This window comes from Clupea harengus, chromosome 6 (assembly GCF_900700415.2).
Source record: "Clupea harengus chromosome 6, Ch_v2.0.2, whole genome shotgun sequence".
Lineage (NCBI taxonomy): Eukaryota > Metazoa > Chordata > Actinopteri > Clupeiformes > Clupeidae > Clupea > Clupea harengus.
The window spans coordinates 21,630,015-21,652,431 of record NC_045157.1 but is presented as its reverse complement, the minus strand read 5'-3'; the positions used below and the strand labels follow the sequence as shown (position 1 = coordinate 21,652,431).

Genomic DNA, 22,417 nt, shown 5'->3' with positions numbered 1-22,417 from the left:
GTCTGTGAGCTCTTGGAAGGACAGTGCATGTGTGTGTGTGTGTGTGTGTGTGTGTGTGTGTGTGTGTGTGTGTGTGTGTGTGTGTGTGTGTGTGTGTGTGTGTGTGTGTGTGTGTGCACGTGTTTATACATGAATATGCAAGTTGAGCCTTTAGTTAAGAGAAGCAGGCATGCACTCTTATTTATAATAGTCAAACACGCTTTCAAACACGCATGCATATGTACACACAACTGTGCACACTCTTCCTTACATGCACACACACACACACACACACACACACACATCCACACACACACACTAAGTAACAAGACACAGACCCAGTCCACTGAGCAGGACACCTGTGTCATGCTACATGGAGCCCACCTGTCCTGCTACAGGACCGTGACAATGCTACCCAGGTGCCCTTGACTGGACACATGACAGACGCCCAGACTGCTGGGAAGTTGTGGGGGGTCCGTCTGGCACCAATGTGTGTGTTTACACCGGCATGTGAATTTGAGTGTGTGTTTGTGCCGGCATGTGAATGTGTGTGTTTGTCTGAGATTCCTTAGTGGAGGCTAAGCTGACCTTTACCCTCATGTCAGCACAAACAGTGCTGTGTCCAGGGGGGGGGGGGGGAGACACACACACACACACACACACACACACACACACACACACACACACACACACACACGCACACACACACACACATTTCTCTGATTCAACAAAGAATACCAACAACAGGCACCCTTATGAATAAACCAACGGATTAAATGCTTGCATTCAGCCGTTGGATTCAGAGTTGCTGTGTGTGTGTGTGCGAGCACAGAGGAGCGTCTGGAAGCCCACCAGACAAAGTGTAACACTTCACTGAGACTCTGGGCTTTGTGTGAAGTCCTGCCTGTGCCCCACGCCAGAATAAAAGCCCTCTGTGCCAGCGAATGCCAATTAAAAGCCCTTAGCCAGAGTTTCCATGCCAGCAGACGGAGCACTTTCCAGCTGCCATGGAGCCATAACCATCGAGGTGATGTGTGTATGTGAGTGTGTGTGTGTGTGTGTGTGTGTGTGTGTGTGTGTGTGTGTGTGTGTGTGTGTGTGTGTGCGTGCGTGTGGTCAGAGGTAGTGTTTGTGAGAATACACCCACACCCATGTATGTATTTGTGCACATGTATATGTATGGGTATGTGAAAGACAACAAACAAACACAAATGGGTGTATGTGAGAGCACGAAAGAGAGAGAAAAGGAGAGGGAGCTTTGGGAACCCTGCTGCCGCTAAGCATGCTGGGACAGGAAGTGACCCTCCCTCCTGCCACTTGCTCACTCACTCACTCACTCACTCACTCGGCTCTGGACCGAAGGAAGGAAGTCCCACCCTCACAGCAGGGGAAGCCGGCCCAGCTCAGCTCAGCCCAGCCCTCTGGGTGGTACGGGGGTGATGTCACAAAAGAGATACCCCACCCCACCAAACCCCCCCCCCCCCCCCCACACACACACACCCCTAACCCTGCCCTGCCTACTACACCCACACTGTTAACACACACACTCTCACTCACACTCCCCATTAACACACTCACTCTCTCACACACACACCCACACCACTAACACACTTAACCACTTTCACACTCACGTTCCCTGTTAACACGCTTACTTCCTCCCACACTCCATTTCCATCAGAGCCATTCCACCGCACCCACCCAGCGGCCACCCTGCCCGGTTCTTCTCCTACCTCCACACAGTGAGGCTCTGTTCTACGGTCAGAAGCGGGTCAGAGGGACTGGGCCTACTGTGCCGGCTGGGGGGGGGGGGGGGGCTTGCAGGGCAGGGCAGGGCAGGACACGGCCCTGCAGCGCTGAACAGCCGCAGTGCACGAGGGAGCTCCTCTGTGCAGAGTAGAACAATGCAGGGAGCCTGTATGTGTGTGCTGCAACAATGGCTGGCTGGCTCACGCTGCACGATGAACAAAAACAAACAAAACAAAACAAAAAAAAAACTGTAAAAACAGGTCTCTGACTAAAAAGCAAGTCAGGGATGTGTGTGGGCGATGAACTCTGCACTCAGACGCCGTACCACTTCCTTGCCACACTCACGCTGCCTGTCAACACAACAGACATCCCACTCGCTCAAGCGGCAGGCCTCTCTGGTTGCAGATACACAATCACAACACAGGAATCAATCTCTCTGCATCTGAGTATGAGATTCGAAGAACTGGCAGCATACATACAACTAACCTCTTCATGACGAAAAAACACCATTAATTATCAAATGAGCAGCATCAGAGAAAACGTTAATTACCCCTCTGCATGGCTCGAAAATACACACACGTCAACACTTTAGGAGATAATTGCCATGCAACACACAGGCCTTGATGCCCCCGTGGGAATTGGCAGACCTTGACTGGAAAATGGGGAGAGCATGTGAAAACGCAGATTAAAAAGGGTAAGAAAAATTCTATTATCTCAAAGAAAATTCTGCCAGCAGCTGCAACTTTATAAGGTCCCCTCTACCACCGCCTTCTCCTCCACGCACCCCCACGCCTGATCAATGTCCGCCCTGCTGCTGACGCCGCGCCCAGCCTTATGCTTGGACAGTTTGGCAACAGCCCCTTAAACCTGCCTGGGGATAATTCAGGACAGCCTCGGTGTGTGTGTGTGTGTGTGTGGTGTGTGTGTGTGGTGTGTGTGTGTGTTGTGTGTGTGTGGTGTGTGTGTGTTGTGTGTGTGTGGTGTGTGTGGTGTGTGTGTGTGTGTGTGTGTGTGTGTGTGTGTGTGTGTGTGTGTGTGTGTGTGTGTGTGTGTGTGTGTGAGAGTGTGCGTGTGCGTGTGTTTTTGCGCGCACGTGGTTGTAGATGGACTGGCCCTGAGACTGCCTTTTTAGATGACAGGTGTATGGCGCCATGTCAGGTCTGTCAGGTTGCCCACTCCAGAGCGGTGCTACTTTAATTAAAGTGAGGCCATCTAAAGTCGGCCAGGTCACACCCCCGCTGACTGGACCCAAGCCAGCCCGGGAGTGAATGAAACCCTGCAGCCCTCCCCTGGTACCTACACATCCATAAATCTGCCCCCTCTCCCCTCTTCTCAGCCATAAGAAAGACATCCCTCTCTGGCCCTGGCAGGGCATCAGAGGCGGACAGTGCATCAATGAATGAATACCAGTAGGTAGTATGAGGACAGTTACTCATGCTATACAAAGTTTGATTTTTAATACTGCTAAGCAGAAAGCAAAAACACAACCAACAGCATCCCAGTTACCTGGTCACAGTTTTCCCTTTGATATGCAGGGAAAGCATATTGTTGAACTGAGTCCATTGCGGCCCTACTGTTGAACGGAGGTCATTACTGTGAGCTGACAGGTCATGCAGAGAGTGGGGTTCACACATTGTGCTGCTGTTGGCCAAATAGAAGGTGTTGGTTTTGAAACGAGCCAAAGAGACATTACTGACACAGATCTGGAGACGTGCTCGCTGCAACCCCACAGTGCAAAATGAAACTGAACAGCAGCTTGCTGTGCTGCATCACACGACCCTTTTAAGGTCTGTCTGAGGAGGGGGGGATTCAGACAGATTTGGTGAGACTCAAGTGGCCATCCTTAATGTGGTACATTGCCAGTGAAGATCATTCAAATCCATAGCTTAAGAGCCAAGCAGAGACATAGACCACCATTCTTGCTTCTCCTCTGTTGCCTAGAAACAAGTGAGGCCACACTACTAAAATTGCCATGATAAAGCTATTGTACCCCTATTTTCGTAAGCTAATCATTGATATCAATCTATAATTGCATGCTGTCACAGTTGTTCATCATTGTGGTATTAAAATAAATCATGAGTGGCACCAGCTTGTAAAAAATGTTCCCAAGGATGATTCAAAAAATGATATCTGCCTTCCTCATGAAACTGGAGACTGTCGCACAAAAGTGTGACTGCAGTGGCTATGTTTTACGTCACCATGACGACAAGCTAAAAATAAAATCGGCATTGGTCATATTCTCCGTGACATTTGCCTTGAAGTAAACCAGTAAAGTGGGCTTGTGGTGGTTTGCCACCAGTTAGCACCGCCCCTCTTCCTGTTTCTCATCATTCACCTGGGTTAACCTCTGCTGCGCAGGGCTGGGCAGCAGGGTTTTCCTTCGCCTGCGGTGCTCAGAGCCATGGCTGTGGACTGAGGGGTTAACACACATGGGTATGTTGCAGCCTCACCCCCACCCACTTCAACAACCCCCCATGCCCCCCTCCCCATCCCCCCACCCCCCAACTCCCACCGTGAGCCGTACACTTCAATCCAACAACAAAAGACCTCCGTTTCCTGGGGAAACACCCATTCTTCCCATGAGCTCATGCAAGCCCAAAAGGTCAATTATTCAATAATAATAACAATCTGAGCGAGGAGAGGCAGCACACAATGATCCTGCCTCCGCAGAGGGAGGGTGGCGCGGATGGCGTTTGGGCTGTTTAGCCAGGGCCCAGGGACAATGATGTGTCATCAGCGGCCCTCTGTAGCCATCTGAGGACACCAGGAGGGTGTGTGTGTGTGTGTGAGTGAGGGGGTGTTAGGCACTAGCAGGGCCTGAGGTCTGAGACAGGAGCAGATGAAATCAGCCACCGCCGAGCCTCCGTGGCCTCTTCCCTGCATTCTCCTCAGGAGCAGATCAATAGCCTGGCCTTGCTCCAAGCCTGAGACACACAGGCACTACACACACAGACACACACAAACACACACACACACACACACACACCACAGCAAGGTATTTCTTCAAGCCATCAGAGTCGTCGCTATCCCAGACGAACAAGTATATATTCCCTATCCTCCTACTCGCTCAAGCTGGAGGGAGGCATCACGTCGTACATCAACAGGATGACACGGGGTGCTCTTTTATTTCCTTATTTACAATGTGAGGCTTGGCCTTCTCCTAGATCGTTTCCATCAGGTGTCAGAGCACAGGCTTATGACTCCGGCAGGACAGACACCAGCACACAACGCTCAGCGCAGGGCAGGGCAGCTGGTTAGGCTTGCAGGGGCTTGAGGGCCACCTGGAACACCAGCAGAGAGAACAGGCAACCCACGAGTCTGGTGCGACAAGACATTTTCCTGGTTTCTACACAGAGAACTTTCAAGAAAGACTTATGATTTAACTGATGTGTGCATACATGAATTGCTTTCAGTGTCACTCTCCTCAGTGTTTTCCCCTACCGTTATATTAGGGGGGCGCCCCGCCCCCCCAACGGCACCCCCCGCCCCCCCTGGAAGGTCAAGTTAATTTTGTTCAATTTTATTTTCTATAAAGCGCCAGATCACAACGGAAGTAATTTAAGGTTACCTTTCCTATAGAACAGGTCTATAGCTTGTTCTTTTATAAAGCAAAATAAATAGCCTTATGTTATTTATCTTATTTACACGACGGCATGTAATTTCTGTCTCTACATGGTCGCGCGTTTACAATTCTCTGCCCTCTGTATCGCGCATGGCAGTTCCGCCGCGATGCGCACAAACACACACACACACAGACACGTGCGCGCACACACAGGTGAGCACGCTCCCACCAGCGGACAGAATTGGGCTTAAGAATCAGTGCACAGCTACGGACACTTTTAAGCTTTAAAAAACGAATATCCAGGCGTTTATGAATCCGGCAGAGATCTTTTCCTAGGTAGGGTCGACAATGAGGCCCAATGAGAATGGCTACAACAGACGTGGAAACAGAACGTACGTACAGAATGTCCGCACCGAAAATTCAGAAATAGATCTGGCTTCCATTTTTTATCATTTTCCGCGAGTTGTGCGTGGCCCTTTTTACAAAGAGTCTGGTAATAAATCTATGAAATGTAACGAAAATTATTTATTTTGCTGTGAATAATGAAGGAAGCAATAAAACCGATTATTTGCCAAACCCTCAAGAGCTGTTGCCATGGAGATTTAACGTCACTTTCTGTTTGAAGACAAGGTAGCAGCTAGTGTTGAAGAATGGATGACTTGAAATTGGACGACTTTAAATTAATATATGAAATTGAACATCAACACCTATACGGATAAAATAAATAAACAAGGATAGCAAAACAGATTGATAAGCAATGAGAACGGCAGAAACACAGGCAGGACGTCAGATGACGAGACAGATCATAGTGTCACAGGCTGTTTTTTTTTTTATTTTTTCGTCATATGAAGGCTGAGACATTCATAACATTTTATTCAGTCGTACTGGTCCTTTTGTAATGCCAACATGTGCACTTCGTTGTGGATAAGTAAAGCCTATTTTGCTACATTTTTGTAGTCCTGGTAATCTTTTGTTTGGCATATTGGTGAGGTTATTAAGAGGACCATTTCTCAATCGTTTTGTTCTTGATGAATTAATGTTTGTTTATTAATCAATTATTTTCAACAAATAACTCAATTATAATTACAAAGAGGACAATTCATAACTTTTTATCGCTACTTTCACTTGTTTCGCCAATTTCATTGCAACAAAAACCTAAAAATAAAAACTTTCATCGCAACTTTTTGGAAAAGCTCCTGCGAAATCAGGAATTTTAGGCCGCAAATATCTTAAAAAAATTTCTTCCAGAAGCCCAGAAAGATACACCACTGCAGCGACAAAAGCTGCACACTTTGTGGATAATTGTCATAAAAAGACATGTTCCGATGTATAGTTGTTATATTGACTGCTGTCATTAAAAGAAACACATGAACACCATGATTCCTTTAAGCGTTTGTGTCGGTGGCCGCGCCGCGCCGCGCACCGTGCCGCCGCCCCCCCCCCCCCCCCCCAAAGCTGTAAACCTAGGGGAAACACTGCTCCTAGAACCTTTCATGGTTAAAGTGTTAATACTGAACCGTAGGGCAGCGACAGCATCCTCCATACAGTGAAATCTCACAAAAAACAAAAGGAACATTCTAAACAAGCAGCCACAAAAGGTAATTTTGTTTCCTCCTATCAAAAACAATCGGCTAATGCCTAGGCACTTTATAGAAAAGCAGAATCAGTCAAAGGGGTGCAAGGCTTTGCCATGCCTGAAACCAGGGCCTGAGGTCCTGCTGAGAGCAAAGCAGTGGAGGGGAGAAACCATGCGGACCACCCCACTGCCTCTGTGACATTAGAGCTTCAATCAGGCCTCTAAAGATCAGCCGTCGCTGGACTGGACTTTCACCTTTCTGTCTTTTTGAACTCCCTCAGGGACCCCTGGCACCCACCCACACGGTCATCCTCATGCCTCTCTCCTGCGCAGCAGACTATCTTTCACGCCCAAATTCAAAGGATCATTTTTCGACCAGCGTGAGGCTTACTCATCATGGCAGACCGTTTCAGATGTTCAGAGAGCCACTAAGTTATTTATACAGTGTACACAGGCGACCGTCCTGCTTTGTCACATGACAGGGTTGATGGTAAACCCCGACCATTGTGGGGTTGTTGATACTACTAAGCCCCCATTGTGACAAACCACAAATTCTGCTGTGCTATGCAAAAAAAAAAAAAAAAGACAAAAAAAAAGAAGGGCTGTATTCGCTTTCACTTTGCGAGGCAAGCTCAATAACACCCCTTATCTTTGGGAATGAAATCTGACTGATGTGACCTTATCTGTCTACAACGCAGACACAAAGCAAACCAAAGCCCACACAATCACACTGGCCTGGCCTACATAAGGATCACAGACAGACAGACGCACACACACACACACACACACACACACACACAGAGGCGTAGCTTTTTTAAATATCTGTTTGCTTCCCACCGTGTCATTAGGAACAGGGCCGCTGTGAGTCACTGGCTGGTTTGGATTGGACTCAGTCCTCGTGAGCCAGCATCCGTAGAGGAAGTGAACAACCGATGCGTGTGCAGATTTACTACAAACATAAAACAGGTAAATCGAGCATGATAAGGGCCTCGTAAACACAAATCTGATATGACTGGGACACCTCACTCTGCAGGAAGTACATGGCAACCCACAGAGGAAGTTGGAGCAAGCCACGTGTTGACACAGTGCATTCATTAAATGCCTGGAACATGCACCCATTCAACCGTGATGTCAAAGAAGATCATCAAGCGAAAAAAAGGGGATCAGGAAGTCACCATAATCCTCACGGGCATGGAGCGATTTTAGCGATTAGCCATCTCCATATACACACTGCATCACAAGCTCCACACAAAAAAGTCAAGACATTGACGTGGATTATTTTTAGACCATTACACCTCTTTCGAAAAAATGAGCGTTTAGCATTACTTCAGGGCTGTTGTTCCAGACAGTGGGCCGAGCGAGAGGAGTTATGTGTCCGAGTGAGGTCTTTGGCTGGCGCTCTGACAGAAACCCAGCACCCATTACCGTTTTAGGCCAACAGTCACACGACGCAGACAGCAGAAACACTATTACTGCAGCGGGCAGCGGCTCATAAATAAGGTTTAATGGACGTCCGCTCTTTCCAGAGCCGTGCCGGTGGGCTGTCCTCACCGGGCCCCTGGTCTCCCCCTGCGTGAATGATGTGGGTTGTACTTTCCGAGCCCGGGCGTGTTTTCACCACGTGAGGTGGTTATGGATCAAGCTGAATCGCACCAAGCTGTGGTCCCCCGTGAGCATACATCACTCATGGGCAGATGGAAAAACAGTTAGCCAGAGTCAGATTCCTCCGGGGACCTGATCACCGTAAATGGAATCTAGTATAAGATTTGGCATCGGGAGAAGACACAATATTTGGTTTGGACAGACCAGACATTTATCACAGGCACTACCAGAGAGGCTGATCAATGCTAACTACTAGAAAACGATTTCCTTGTGTTTCCCAAAAGCCAAGGAGTGCTGCAATGGGACTGTGGGGTTGCATGTACTTAGAGAGACACACACAAAGAGGCAGCTGGGAGGAAGACGACTCACCCAGCCAGCCGCCCACCCCCTTTCTGTCCTCGCTCACCTGTTTGGGTGACGGCTGCCCACTCGGTCCCTTTAGCCTCCCAACAGGTGCTGGGCCTTAATGAGCCTGCCATCAGCTCAGCTGCCATGTCCCACCGCAACCCCCTCCACCCCCGTGCGACAACTGGCCGGCAGCCTAGTCGGACGACAGACGAAGGGGTGACACACTCATTTGCGCATCCGCCCTGCCAAGGCACGATACCCTACCACTACCCCTCGCCTCCCCTCTCCCCAAAAGTCTTCAGGCACCACCGCACCCACTCTGCCAGACTGAGAGCCACGGCAGCCCAGTTTCTGTACACACACCTCAGCCAACCGTATTCACACAGTCTCAATGTCTGGCAGCTCTGTTTGTGACATCTCAAACACCCACGTGGATGGTGGACCCATGGCTGCCACTGGGCTGAGTTCAATTGAGTGTGTGAGCGTGAGTGTGTGTGTGTGTGGGTGTGGGTGTGGGTGTGTGGGTGTGTGTGGGTGGTAAAAATGAGGTTTCTTGGAGGAAACCAGACCACTCTCTGGAGCTCTCGCTCCTTCACTCCCTCCTCCCTGTCCTCTCAGGCCAGCTGCGCTCTGACGGCGCATGGGCGTAGCGCCGACCCATTCTTCACGCTCGACACAGCGATAGATTCCTCTTAATGCACAGATATGAACTCGTTCTTCACGCTCGACACAGCGATAGATTCCTCTTAATGCACAGACATGAACTCGGATTCAACTCTGCCAAATCACCCCACATGCAAAGGAGAGAGAAAAATCTTTAGGTTGCACGCCGCGCAAGGCGCTGTGAGCTTCGACTAAAAATAGGCCATCCGCTCTCAATAATTCCTATGGAACGTCTCCCCCCTGTGACATCTGAGAGAAGGAAGAATGACAAATGGGGATGGAAGAGTGGGGAAAGAATCTATTAAGCAAGCAAAACTATGCTCTCAGCCCCAGCCCCATCCACCCACTGGGGAATTTCTCGGGTTGACTGAGGTGTGATGTGAGAGGACTGCGGGATTAGTGAGCAGACATCACAGTAGGCTTTTTCCTCTCTCACTCTCTCTCTCTCTCTCTCTCTCTCTCTCTCTCTCTGTCTGTCTGTCTGTCTGTCTGTCTGTCTGTCTGTCTGTCTGTCTGTCTGTCTGTCTGTCTGTCTGTCTGTCTGTCTGTCTGTCTGTCTGTCTGTCTGTCTGTCTCTCTGTCTGTCTGTCTGTCTGTCTGTCTGTCTGTCTGTCTGTCTCTCTGTCTGTCTGTCTGTCTGTCTGTCTGTCTGTCTGTCTGTCTACTCCTCTCTGGACCTTTTTCCTCCACAAAGTTCAATTATACAGACTTATTCTAAAAACAGGTACACGTATCTGAGTGAACAAAGCAGGATCAAAACTGAACTGAAGATAACCAGAGCTTCAACTCTGGGTACAATTATCAGTCACATCTCATTCGCAGACGGCCAATAATGCAGATGAGGATAAGATGTCAACAACTTTGGCGCCTGACGTGATACAAATATTGTGGTTTGGATTGGGACCAGAATGGAGAGTAACTCTAGAAGGAATCTGGGACATCATGTGAAAGAACTCGCCATCAATTGCAGCGCTCAACGTGAAGCACAAACACATATGAGCGCAAGGTGTCAACACACACCCTGGGCTTTTCTGAGGCAGCAAAACAACAAACAACGGAAATAAAACCCCACCGCCAGCCACCAACAATAACCACCAACACCAGTCTTATCAGGAAATGAGTGGCATATGACTGGCATGCGAGAAGTGTGCTAGTGTCAACATCAGATCTTCCACAAATGACCTCTTTATGGCATAATTTCCCTAGAGAAAGACAAAACCATACTAGTCGACGCAGGGTGTGGGGCTCCCCCGGTACAACGGCAGCTAACGACACATAGCTTTGACAAATCGATTCCAGTGCCTCCATTATGATATATGATTTCACTGGCTAAAGCAATACTTCAGAGCTGTAATGTACACTAATGTATGCTATTATTCAGATTACAGGGTTCTATGTTGACCGGAAACATTTGTTCAGCAAATTTCACGCAGTAACAAGGAGCCTGTAATTAGAAAATAGAAATGATTGAGGACAGTAAGCACGATGAGGAAAAACATAAGGGAAAAGTATACAGTCTGTAAAGTCTTATAAATAATGCTAATGTTTACTATGGGTTTGAAAATGATAAACTATGAAGTGTCTTAATGTGTTATCATTGAGACTCTATAGACAACTCAACAAGAAAGAAGGAAATAATACTTTAAATCTCCCAACAAGCGTGCTGGCTTTAATGTTCCATGACCTAGTCAGCATGAGAGGACAGAAGAAGGTTCTGGAGATAATGAAACAAAAACAAACCAAAGCGGCAGGAACATATCGGCCCTGTAAGCCGTTTGTATGCGGCTTCTTCAGCTCTTGTTTGTTGTTGAAGCCACACCGTAGCGGCTCACTGGGTCCCTGTTGTCTCAGACCCAACCGTCCCATTGATACACAAACAAACCACTATTGCACAGTGGGTAATGCAGTTTTTATACTCTATCTCGACGGGTACAACAATGCAGTTAACACAAGGCAGCTGTTGACATTTCTTTGCAATCACCTGGTCACATAAAGCAATCTTTAAAAAGATTTGCCAAACTCATGCTACTAGACCTCAATGCAGCCTGACTGGTTGCTTTGGCAATACGTCTGCCGCACGACTTTTGATCCAAAAAAGATGTGTAGAACAGACGGCAGTCTCTATCTGCCACTACCTTTGCCTATGCCCCACTGTTCTTTTAACCCCACTGTTCATGACGCATAACATCCAGCCTTGGTCCATCAGGGGGGGTGGGGGGGATGTTAAGGGGGGAGGGAGCGTTCGATTTGGGTTGAAGACTGTCTATATTTGTGTGTGTGTGTGTGTGTGTGTGTGTGTGTGTGTGTGTGTGTGTGGACAGGGTAGAGGGTTTCTGGGAGAGGTGGGAGGTCTGATTCATGCAGCACTCTTGCAGGCTGAGGCCCCATGAGCTCCCATGAGCTCCCATGAGCTCCCTGAGTCACTGCGCTGCTGAAGCGGCACCTCCACAGGGCAGAGGGGCAGAGGCTGGCCCCGCTCGGGCCCCCCCCCCCTCCCACGTGCCTCAGTGGAAAGTCATCTGACCCCTGATGGCCAAGGAAACATGGAGCCCTCCCATGGAACCACACAGGGAGACGAGAGAGACAGACAGGAGGAGAGACAGAGGGAGAGAAAGAGATGAAGAAATAGAGAAAGTTAGGGACAGAAAGAGATAGGGCCAAGGCAGCAGACACACAAGTATGGATATCAGGATAGGATCGGCAAGGAGTGTGTGTGTGTGTGTGTGTGTGTGAACAGTGTGAGAGTGTTACAGACGTAGAAACCCACTTGATTACATCAGATCTATGTGTGTGTGTTTGTGTGTCTATGTGTACGATGTGTGTCTTTGTGTACGATTTTTTGTCAGTCTGATAGAGGCGAACACAATCACAACATGAGTCCATGTGTTTGTCAGACAAACCAACAATCATGTGATACAAGACACGTGCTGTTTGCGCAATTTGTCACACATTCAAATTTTTCATTCATCGGAACTAGTTTTTCCAGTCAAAGAGGAGGAAGGAAAAGTGATCAGAAAGCACAATTCCTTTGCTTACATTTGACATTCACATGGATGTAAAACACCAGATCGAGACGAGGGGGAAAAAGAGAATCGATACATTTCTTCAAGCGTCTGGTCTGGAAACAGACGTCCGGTCTGTGGGTTTGGAGATGCATAGCATATGTTTCCCTTCCAAAGACACCATTCAACGTGATACAGCCCCGGGCCAGCAACCCCATAATAATCTGTCCCCATTCATGCTCGGAAGTGATTATCTGCAGAGAAACATGTGAACTCCATGCACTCTCCTCGGGAGAGGGAGAGAGAGAGAAAAAGAGGGAGGGAGGGCGGGCAGGAACATGATATAATATCCTGAGATGAACTAGACGCGTGTTTTGGACTTGGAAGCAAATGAACAACAACCACAAAAAAGATCTTCTAGTGCACAGTGCCCTCCCCCTCCTCCCCCTACTCTTCCTCCCTACCCTCCAATCAGAGCTCTCCAGTGCAAACATGCAGCCTGTGACGTGATGGAAATTTCTTTTATTTGTTTTCACCGTTTGTGCAAAGCGGCAAATGAAATGAAAGGAAAAGGAGTCCGTTTTATTGTCTCATACACACATATACACACATACAAACACACACACACATATGTGTGTGCACGTGAAGAACAGAGTAGTAAGTACTGCGACTGCATGGCCCTGTCTGCTACAGGCTCTTCCTGCTGCTGGCTTGTGTAAACAGGATACCTCAAGAGAAGGTGAGGCCCCTAAGAAGCCACACAGTTGATGCGGGGCTGAGCGTGGGGCCTTTTGTGCGAGGCATGTGTGGGCAGCACTAGAGTGGAGGTGAAACAAAAAGCAGCAGCGCTGTTTCAACTCTGGCAATTGGTGAGCACCCCCGCACCCCGAGCCCCCACCCACCCCCACGCCGAGCTTGGAAACGGCTCTGGCAGGGGTGGGGAGGGGAGCGCAGCTGTCAGTCTTGGGCATACAAACCAACTGTTTGCATAACAAGGACAAACACGACAAACAGCAGTCGAATTTCTGTGCCCGGCCCTCCTGGAACGGCCCAGTCAAAAGCCCCTGTTAAGTGGTATGAAATTAGATCAGTGTGGCACAAGCAAAATAATTCAGTGCTAATTGAATGGGGGCACACAATGTTTTCCCGTTTGCCTTTGATTCGGCGCGCTCTCCGGGGACGGGTAGCCATCAAATATAAATGAGCTGCCCAGTGTGAGCTCTGTGTGGGAGACGATGGCTGATGAAGGGGCGAGACAAGATGTCGAGGCCCCAGGAAGACTCGATGCTGCTCCCCGCACATAACTACAGGCTGCACATAAGCACTGCCCAACCCAATGATGAGCAGATGTGACATAAACTCTCGCTCTCTCTGTGTCTCTCAGGGGAATATGGTGAAGTTCCAGTCCTAAATGATTTCCAAACCACCCCCTCACCACCACCACCACCGAGATTCATGGGAGGGCTCTGTGAGAGTGTTTTCATTCATAGACAGCCAATGAGAGGGAGGGAGGGGGCTTTGTCAGTCTGCTGCGGTAGGGACCCCCTTGGGGCAGAGGGTGGGCAAACGGGATGTCCATCGAGGCTGAGCGACGTTACCTCAGCTGCCTTGGTGGCATGGCGCCAGGAGTCTACCCTCTCATCATCTGGGAGGGGCCCTCCAGAGCTTCTCTACACAAGAGAGGAAATTACATGGCGAACTGGCACTGCAAGCAGAGGAGGTTTAATACATTTCCTCTTGCATGCTTTGTGTACCTTTTACACATACACTTCCACTGTTGTGTAAAAAAGTAGAGTAGGCTACTCACATGGTCTGAATGCCTCAATCAATACAGTGCAGGGGGCTATGCTGTGATACAGCCAATCAGTGGCTCCTCAGTGGGATGTAAAATTCCTGCAAGGCTTTTAGAATTTATGGACCCATTAAGACAGTACACAAGCACATAGAGATGGCAAACCATGACCATGACATGATCAACATCACGGATATTCTCGGATATATTACCAAATTTCACCAAGCAACAAATATGCGTTGGAAAACACAATTTTTCTTTGAGGCTGTTTCCATTGAAACAGAAGAAGTTATTGCCTCTTAAAAATCATGCTCCATCACATGCTGACATGCTGTTTAGGCCGAGAAGACTGTGAGCTTCCCATCACATACTGAGATATTTATTTCAGCAGACAAAGGAGTTCAGAAGTTTGTTTTTAATAAAGTGAGAGCTCAGAGTTACGACCACCTCAGCTGGTGGAGGCTGCCCAGGCCCACGAGCCACCTGTTAGTGGGCCAACTCTGTGAGAAATCAACAGGTGACCCTAGGCGAACAAACCTTTCATCTTCCGCCTCAGAGTCAACTAGACACACACACACACACACATTTACGGTACTACAAAGGACACCTTGGCTCTAAGAGTGAGCGGTTATCAGCAGAGTACATATAGCAAAGGTGAAGGCCTTTCTGTGCCGTCTTAAGTCACCTGCGCAACTCTGAAGCAACTGTCGGACAAGCTTGAACAGAAGTGAAAGCTGCTTGCCTTCCATATCAGCGGGGGGGGGGGGGGGCATCATTACGCTGGATACGGCAGGCAGTCACCATCTCAGCCCAAATATAGCAGCTTTAAAGTGCAGTGCCTGTGTTGGCCACGCTGGTATTCCAGCACCTCAGTGCTGATATGCTCCATACTCACAGACACACCAGGGAAGGATTAAGAAGGCAAACACACGAACACAACAGGCTCGTCACATACCACACACAACCACACACACACACACACACACAGTGATTACAGCACCTTGCTTCCACATGCAGGAGGAACTGCCCTCACGCTTAATCTGTATTTATTCAATTACTGCTCAGTGCAGCATTCTTCCTCTATGACTTCACATCTCAGTAATCAAAACCATCCACCAGAGAGAGAGGGGGGGGGGGGGGGGGCGAGGTAGAGAAGGGGGCAGGGTGTGGGTGGGGGGAGCACTTAGTAAAGCACTTTACCCAAAAGTACCCAATATTTTCTCATTTGTGAGTCCAGTGTGGCCCTTCCGCAAAGGTCTTTCTATAGGTTCTCACTGAATCAACACAGCGAGGAGGTGTTGGTAGGGAGGGTTGTAGAAGGGAGAGGGGCCAACGAGGGGAGCTAATATTAGCCGGCATGTGATCAAGCCCCTGCTGTGGTCTACTCCACTATACTCTGGTGCTGACGCACTGAAAGGTCATCACAGCCCAGGACCAATGCCTCTTGCTCTCACAGGTCAGTGTGTCAAATTGACCGGGAGTAATGGCCATCATGATCAGTCACAGCATCTCCTCACAAATTTTCATGCACTAATGTAATCCGAGGAAGCTCCTGAAAGTACACCATTTCTGGTGGCAACTAATACTCTACACCGAACCCATAACTTTTATTGCGTAGGACACACGCACCGCTTTTCATTTTTAAAACTTTGTTGCAGTTCCCGTCACTCCAAAATTGGTTTGGTCTTTTCAAACACTGAATGCCATTTAAAAACATGATCAAGTGGTCTGACCCACAGCTGAGTCAAGGCCTCCAGTGCAGGGCTTACAAGATTGCATCAGATGATAAATAGCGTTCTTCGACTCCTGAATCAATGTTATGTCACTTCTCGGCTATTCCGGTCTGACTCACTCCCTTGGCACAGCCTGGTCCCTGGTGATGTCAATGACTCTCAACAGTCATCTGCACATCTGTTTGTCTAATGAGGTCATATACGCATAGCACTATGACGACCCTCTGCCTCTGCACTGTATCACTGGTGAACAGACCACAACAATTAGCCCTGCCCTAAACCTGCCCTAGCTCAGCGTCCCAACACAAAGACATGTCAGTGTTAAAAAAGACTCCTTATTTTTAAATAATGTTGTGTCAAATTTTCCAAATATTACTTTAGTTCTGATTCCTCTGTTCATTTCAAAAGGAACCGGCTTGAACCTGTAGATGTATGGCCGCTTTGTGTGCAAACCAGCAATCGGCCTCCCCCTAGTCCCACAGACTCACACTGCAGCTCATATTTTCCCATACACATCCCTGCAGGCCCCTGGAGAATGAGCAAGAGTGGAGTGACTTCCTTTTCCAGAGCGGAATTCCGACTTCTCCGTGGTCATTAACCCAACATGAATCAGATGTAACAGGCCCCCCTCGCTGTAACCTTCTCTCGAATGGGAAAGCCTCTACTCAGTGCCCAGCTGGAGGCATGGAGGGCGGGGAGGCGCTATTGGACGGAGATGTCTAGAAACACCACAGAACAAAAGCACTTTCCATCGTGTCACCATTACACAGACACCGCTGTTATGCCTAGTGTATAAATAAATTATGAACTTTAACACAGATTTGTTAGCTTCAACAAAACAGACCAAACTGGCAAACTGTCAAGTTAAAACAGAACGGATAAAAACAGGATATAGCAGAGCAAGAGTTTGTAACTGCAGGTGTTCCACAGTTTAATGTGTAACTGCTGGTAAGGTGATGGCATCCAGCGCTATTTGAAAGATCATGAGCCAACGCATGACCAGCAACACATAGTGATCTCAGCAGATGTTGATTATTAAACAGCCATTAGTTCTGCCAGCTGCAGTTAGGCATTGATACAACTCTGAGAGGGATCTCTTTAGGTATCTCAGTCCTGCTTTAAACAGCCAGCTACATCCTGGCTTTCTTATTGTAATGCTTTCTCACAGCTCATGACTTCTTGTGATCTATACCTATAAGTGTCAAAATAACCCCCCTAAAACCAGCCAGCAACTTCACCATGGTCATTACTAATTAGCTCTAATGTGTATCAGAGGTTGTTGTGATGAACCGACTAGAGACTAGTTGTGACTAGTTTTATTTTTTTTTAAAGCACATTCAGTTATCAGGATGTGTGCTACACAGAGTGAATGTGAAATTATATGTAAATGTTATCCAAGAAAGGTAAGATATCTGAAGTAGTTATATTTTAGGAAATGAAAAATTTACAAACATATCAGCCTGAAAGACCAGGACACCAAATCAGCTTGGTAAGATATTATATGACCTTTCTGAATGTGACAGTCACATAAGACATCCTAAACACCTCACTACAATCTACAACATGACTAATATTTAGCATATAATGTAGTGTAAAGCATAATATGGCAGCTCACAAAATCCACCAAATAGCAAGAAGAACCTCTGACACATTCACTCTGGGTGCAACAAGTAGTGTTTATTGATGTCCTAACTGCATCAACATCGGACGTGCATCAAATTAAGGGGAAACGTACACGGAAATAAATGTCTACTGTTTATAGATATATCCTTACGTGCAGTGTTGAGGTTACCTTCTGTCACATTAATTGATCTGGTATGACCAGTCAACCATCTCAGCTGATGACTAACTGCGCTTGAATGGCTGGAGCCAACTGTGGACCTGTAATCCGATCGGGCCAATACGCATGGTATAAATTTAATGAGCTTTCAACAAAACCCATTACAAAGAATGCGTGGCCCCTGACAAAGCCCCCGCGCACGTGCTCCCCCACGGATAGTTGGGCATGGTGGAGACTGGTGAAAATTAGACCTAGCCTACTCCATAGAGTGACACACAAAGGACACAAGGCTTTTCCGACGTCTTACTAACTTTAAGAGTTGAAGTTGTCTCAAAATGGTAATTTAGGGATATGTAACTAAAGTGGCAAAGTTATTAAGTGTCTAAATCTCAATATTGCGTCGAGAAGAAAAAACGTAGGCTTCGTTCGTCCAGTTTAGTAGGCATTTAACTAATTACCCTACTGAGTGTTGGAATGTCGTAAACCTACAGGCAGTTAATGGCGACAGAGATTGGGATTGGGGAATGGTTGTTATAACAATAGCTGTTTCTAGGCTACGCATGGTTGTCCTCCTTTACTTGTAAAATAGATAGGTGGATACTTTATTAATCCCGAGGGAAATTTAGGTAAGACGGGGTTGCTCATGAATATCATGTTTTAAAGCATTATCAATGTGCGTTGGTAGGCCTACGGTAGAATGTTTTGTAGATGTTGTCATATCAAAAGCACACCAAAGCCTAATTTGGCATGGTTCATTACTTTCTGAACCTCAACTAGCAACAACAATTTGCCTCCAAGACCCTCCGCGGAGGAATGGAGCAGAAAAAAAAAACCACTAGGCTTTTAACCGGCATTGTCGTTTAACTGCGGCATTGTTTAACAGCGACGGAAGCTTAAATTGTGTCATTGTAGCTGTGCACTATTACAACTCGAATATGTGCTGACAGTAGATGATGGGTCAGTGTGTTTTCTTACAAGTTAGTAGTCGTTTACATAACGTTGCCTATCGCCCTGTCCTCTCTGCGAAAGACTACAAGTAGCCTACAATCAAACTGTAGGCTACTTGCATACTCGCAGAACTGTAGAAGTTTGGCTGTCTTCAAACAATAAACAGTGGTTTTGAAAATAACCATAGTGTTTACCATAGCCTACGATCATCAGTCGCTGGGCTGCAAACGCAAAAGAACGGCCGTCGTGCTAATTCTGAAATCAAATGTCTTTTGGCCTCTGTTTTGAATTATTTTGCATGACGGCAAAGAATGATATATTACCAGAGGTAGTTCGCAGTCTAGGCAAACTGGTATAAAGGTAGGTTACAGCCAACTCACTATGCACATACACCTAATGGACTTGAGCGGGTTGCCTTTTTAAACTTTTCAGATTAATATGAAGTGGTTGTTTTAGTCGAAATTTCAAATGCAGTATGGGTAGCGGTTGTAATCCACGTACACCTAGGCTATACATCGTTACCAACCTGCATTATCGTGCAGAAAATATAAACTCTTACGATACGCGCGGTGTTTTCGCAAAAAAAAAATTTCTTGGTTAAAAAAGCAAATTCATGTAGACGAAGGCCTCGGCCAGGGATCTTGACTGAAACCCCCTTTTCCGTTCGTGGGGTCCCCATTCTCCATAAGAGCCACCCCTTCAAATTCCCTAGCATTTCGTATTTGCTGGTAAAACCCCATTAAGTACCCTATTTACTGACCTGAATGAATTGGATAGTTAGTGCAGATTTCCCGACACCACCACCTCCAACCACAACCAGCCGATACTTCTCCTGCACCGAGCCGTCCTTCCACCCAGCCATCGGGGACACACACTGCTGCACTCGCCGCTGTCTCAACACCAGTCAGCAGACACCCACTTCTCAGTGACAGGCCCTCACTTGAAATACTGTAGCGCAAGAAAAATTCGCCACTTTAGCCGCTTCAGACACGAAACCGACACAATCCGTCCAATATGACAGAAATACAATAACCGCCGATTTAGAAGTGCCTGCTGTCTCAGACCAAACGCCCTCCTGTAAAACGCTACCAAGCACTGTGCTGCAAGATGTGGGAAAGATAGGGTGAATCAGTTCATGGCTGACGCTAGGGGCCGTTCTAAACTTCTTCAATTAATATCCATACATGTCAGTCCATCGTAGTCCAAATATACGGCCCCACAAAAATGTGTCCGTGTTCCAAAAATGCGCACCTGTAACAAAAGCCTCTGTAATACAATGTAGCCTAGGGCATGTTTAATCCCATTTTTTCCTTATCGGTTGACATTATAAAATACAAACCGATGGTCCAGGCCTAGCAATACCCTAATTTGGCATTTCGTGTGAATGACAGTTGGGTTTTTATACTGATTTGAAGGAAATAGTAGTCCTTGCAATGCAAAACATTATATTAAAATTTCAACAAATATAAATAGGCCTGTGTGCAGAGAGAAAAGCAAAGCTGTGTGAGGGCAGTTGAGATGAAGAAGTAGATAAAGACAAAAAGAGAGAGACAAATAAATAAAATGTAGAAAGATAGGTAGAGGGAGGAAAGAGGGAGTGAGTAAAGAGAGAGGTTATACACAGCTAGACACAAATAAATTAAGCTGATGAAAATCGACAGAAAGAAAGAAATATAGAATGATTGATTGACTGATAGCCGAAGAAACCTGGGAAGAAAAAAAAGTGCTTTGCAAGCACCAATTATTGACACATCAAGCTTTAAATTAGGCTTAATTTTAGGCTACATTGCTGTCATACACGTTCTTTGAGTATTTCGTTGGGTTTATTGGTCTAACCCACAATTACTTGTTCCAATGTCTTATAGGAATTTGGATGGGAGCTCATTTGTGCAGGATTCACATCCTACCACATAGACCCACCAGGGACCAGATTCACCCGTCCTTAGTGGAGTCAGTGAGCTGAGTAAATAGGGTTTAGAATTATGTCCATGTCGCCTACTGTTTTCACAGCTGGAGAAAACTGCCCTCACACCCACCTTTCAGTCATTCTCAGGTCCTGGAATGGGATTGTCTGGATGATGTTGGTCTCTGAAAAGTTTGTACGCACTGGCTAGACCACATGCTATGCTTTTCAACACAAGCATGACCTGGAAACCTCTGGCCAAACAAAACACCGGATGAGTTTTGGCACTAATATTGCCTGCGAAAATGCAGTGATATGTTACCTTACAAATGTCAAATAGCTCAAAACACACACACAAAACAAGTATTGACAATCAGCTATGAATCCTTACTGGCAGTTGCCACACTTGTCCAGTACAAAGAGGAACATCTTTTTGCTCTCTCACAGGGAAAATGGTGTTATTTTGAAGGGCTGGATTAACAGATTCCATTTGACTCCCACTCTACACTGTAGCCCTAGAGGAATTCCAAGAATTTCAATTAAGTCTGAATCCCCAGCTACCTCCAAAAACCCCTGCTTCGTCAAGCACTGAGGTGGAGAGTCGTGCAACAACAAGGCATGTTGTCATCCCAGTGTAAAAAGGGGGAGATTACCACTAGTCACATGATATATGTACATTTCAAGGATATTTAAATACAAAGAGAATGAGACAAAAAAGGTTTGGAAAACTCGAGGAAAAGCAAAGCTCTCCTTTGAGACTGTAAAAATGCCTGTTTATTACAAGTATCACCTGGTTGAACTTCTGCAAACCTACTCAAGTATGAACACATTTTTATAGGCAGTAATGAACTCTCCCATTTAATGCCATGTTTTGTTTTTTTTAGTTATTCAACTGATAAAATGCACGGCAGTGAATGAAAAAGAAAGGAGACATGTGGCCCAGTGCAACTGATTGCAATGCCATTTAACAATTTATCTAAATTAAAACCGATGTAATTTAAAACACACGCTTAATCGTGTAATTACACAATCAACAAAATGTAATTAAGAAAATGTCAGCTTAGCATGGAATGGCAAATTGCATTGCATTAATATTGAAATGCAAACGTGAACACTGCAGAGTAAAAGATTGGAAAGTATAGAATAATCTGTACATGTTAATATCCTACATACAGTATTTATTTGCTTTCTACACAATGGACAGACTGTTATGGAAAGGCATAGGTTATTTTTTTAAAAGTTATACCGTTTACCCTACAAAATATAGAAATATGGATCTATACCGTCACAACTGCAATATGCCGGTTGGTTACAAAGCATGAACATTATTCTTTATTAATGTATTTTGGATATTATTTACAACTTATACCCAACCTCTCCTCCAGTTACATTACGTTAAGTTACCTTTTCCTTGTAAGAAAACATGTCAGTCCTTCACTTTTATTGATTACCTGACCTGACAATCAATTTCTTAAATTGGAAGATGATCATCAACTAAGGACAGCATTATATACAATTATATTAGGCATTGAACACTATAGATTTGCCCTAATTCAAAGTTAAACCAGCAGGAAAGTATTGCATATTGGAACATTTGTGTTATCCCTCTTTGAAATTTGATTCTCCCATTGACATAAGCTTAGAGATCATCAAGTAGAACTCATTATGTAATCTATATGCAACTGGGGAATCAAATAATCACATTAGCTTAGCTTTTGTAGTCCCATAAAATGGAAGTTAATGTAAAATTTATGTGGGGAACAATGTCCTCTCCACTCTGGCT

General features: G+C 46.4%; 1 protein-coding gene across 1 annotated transcript in view; it reads right to left on the bottom strand.

Moving 5' to 3' along the window:
- The window catches only part of rras2 (RAS related 2), a 28,599-nt gene extending 8,705 nt beyond the window's left edge, over window positions 1-19,894 (bottom strand). The window contains exon 1 of the mRNA XM_012834737.3: window positions 19,492-19,894. Coding sequence (XP_012690191.1) covers window positions 19,492-19,593 — 102 coding nt within the window. The 5' untranslated portion in view covers window positions 19,594-19,894. The remainder of the gene's footprint in view (window positions 1-19,491) is intronic.
- Between the last annotated feature and the right edge of the window lie 2,523 nt (window positions 19,895-22,417).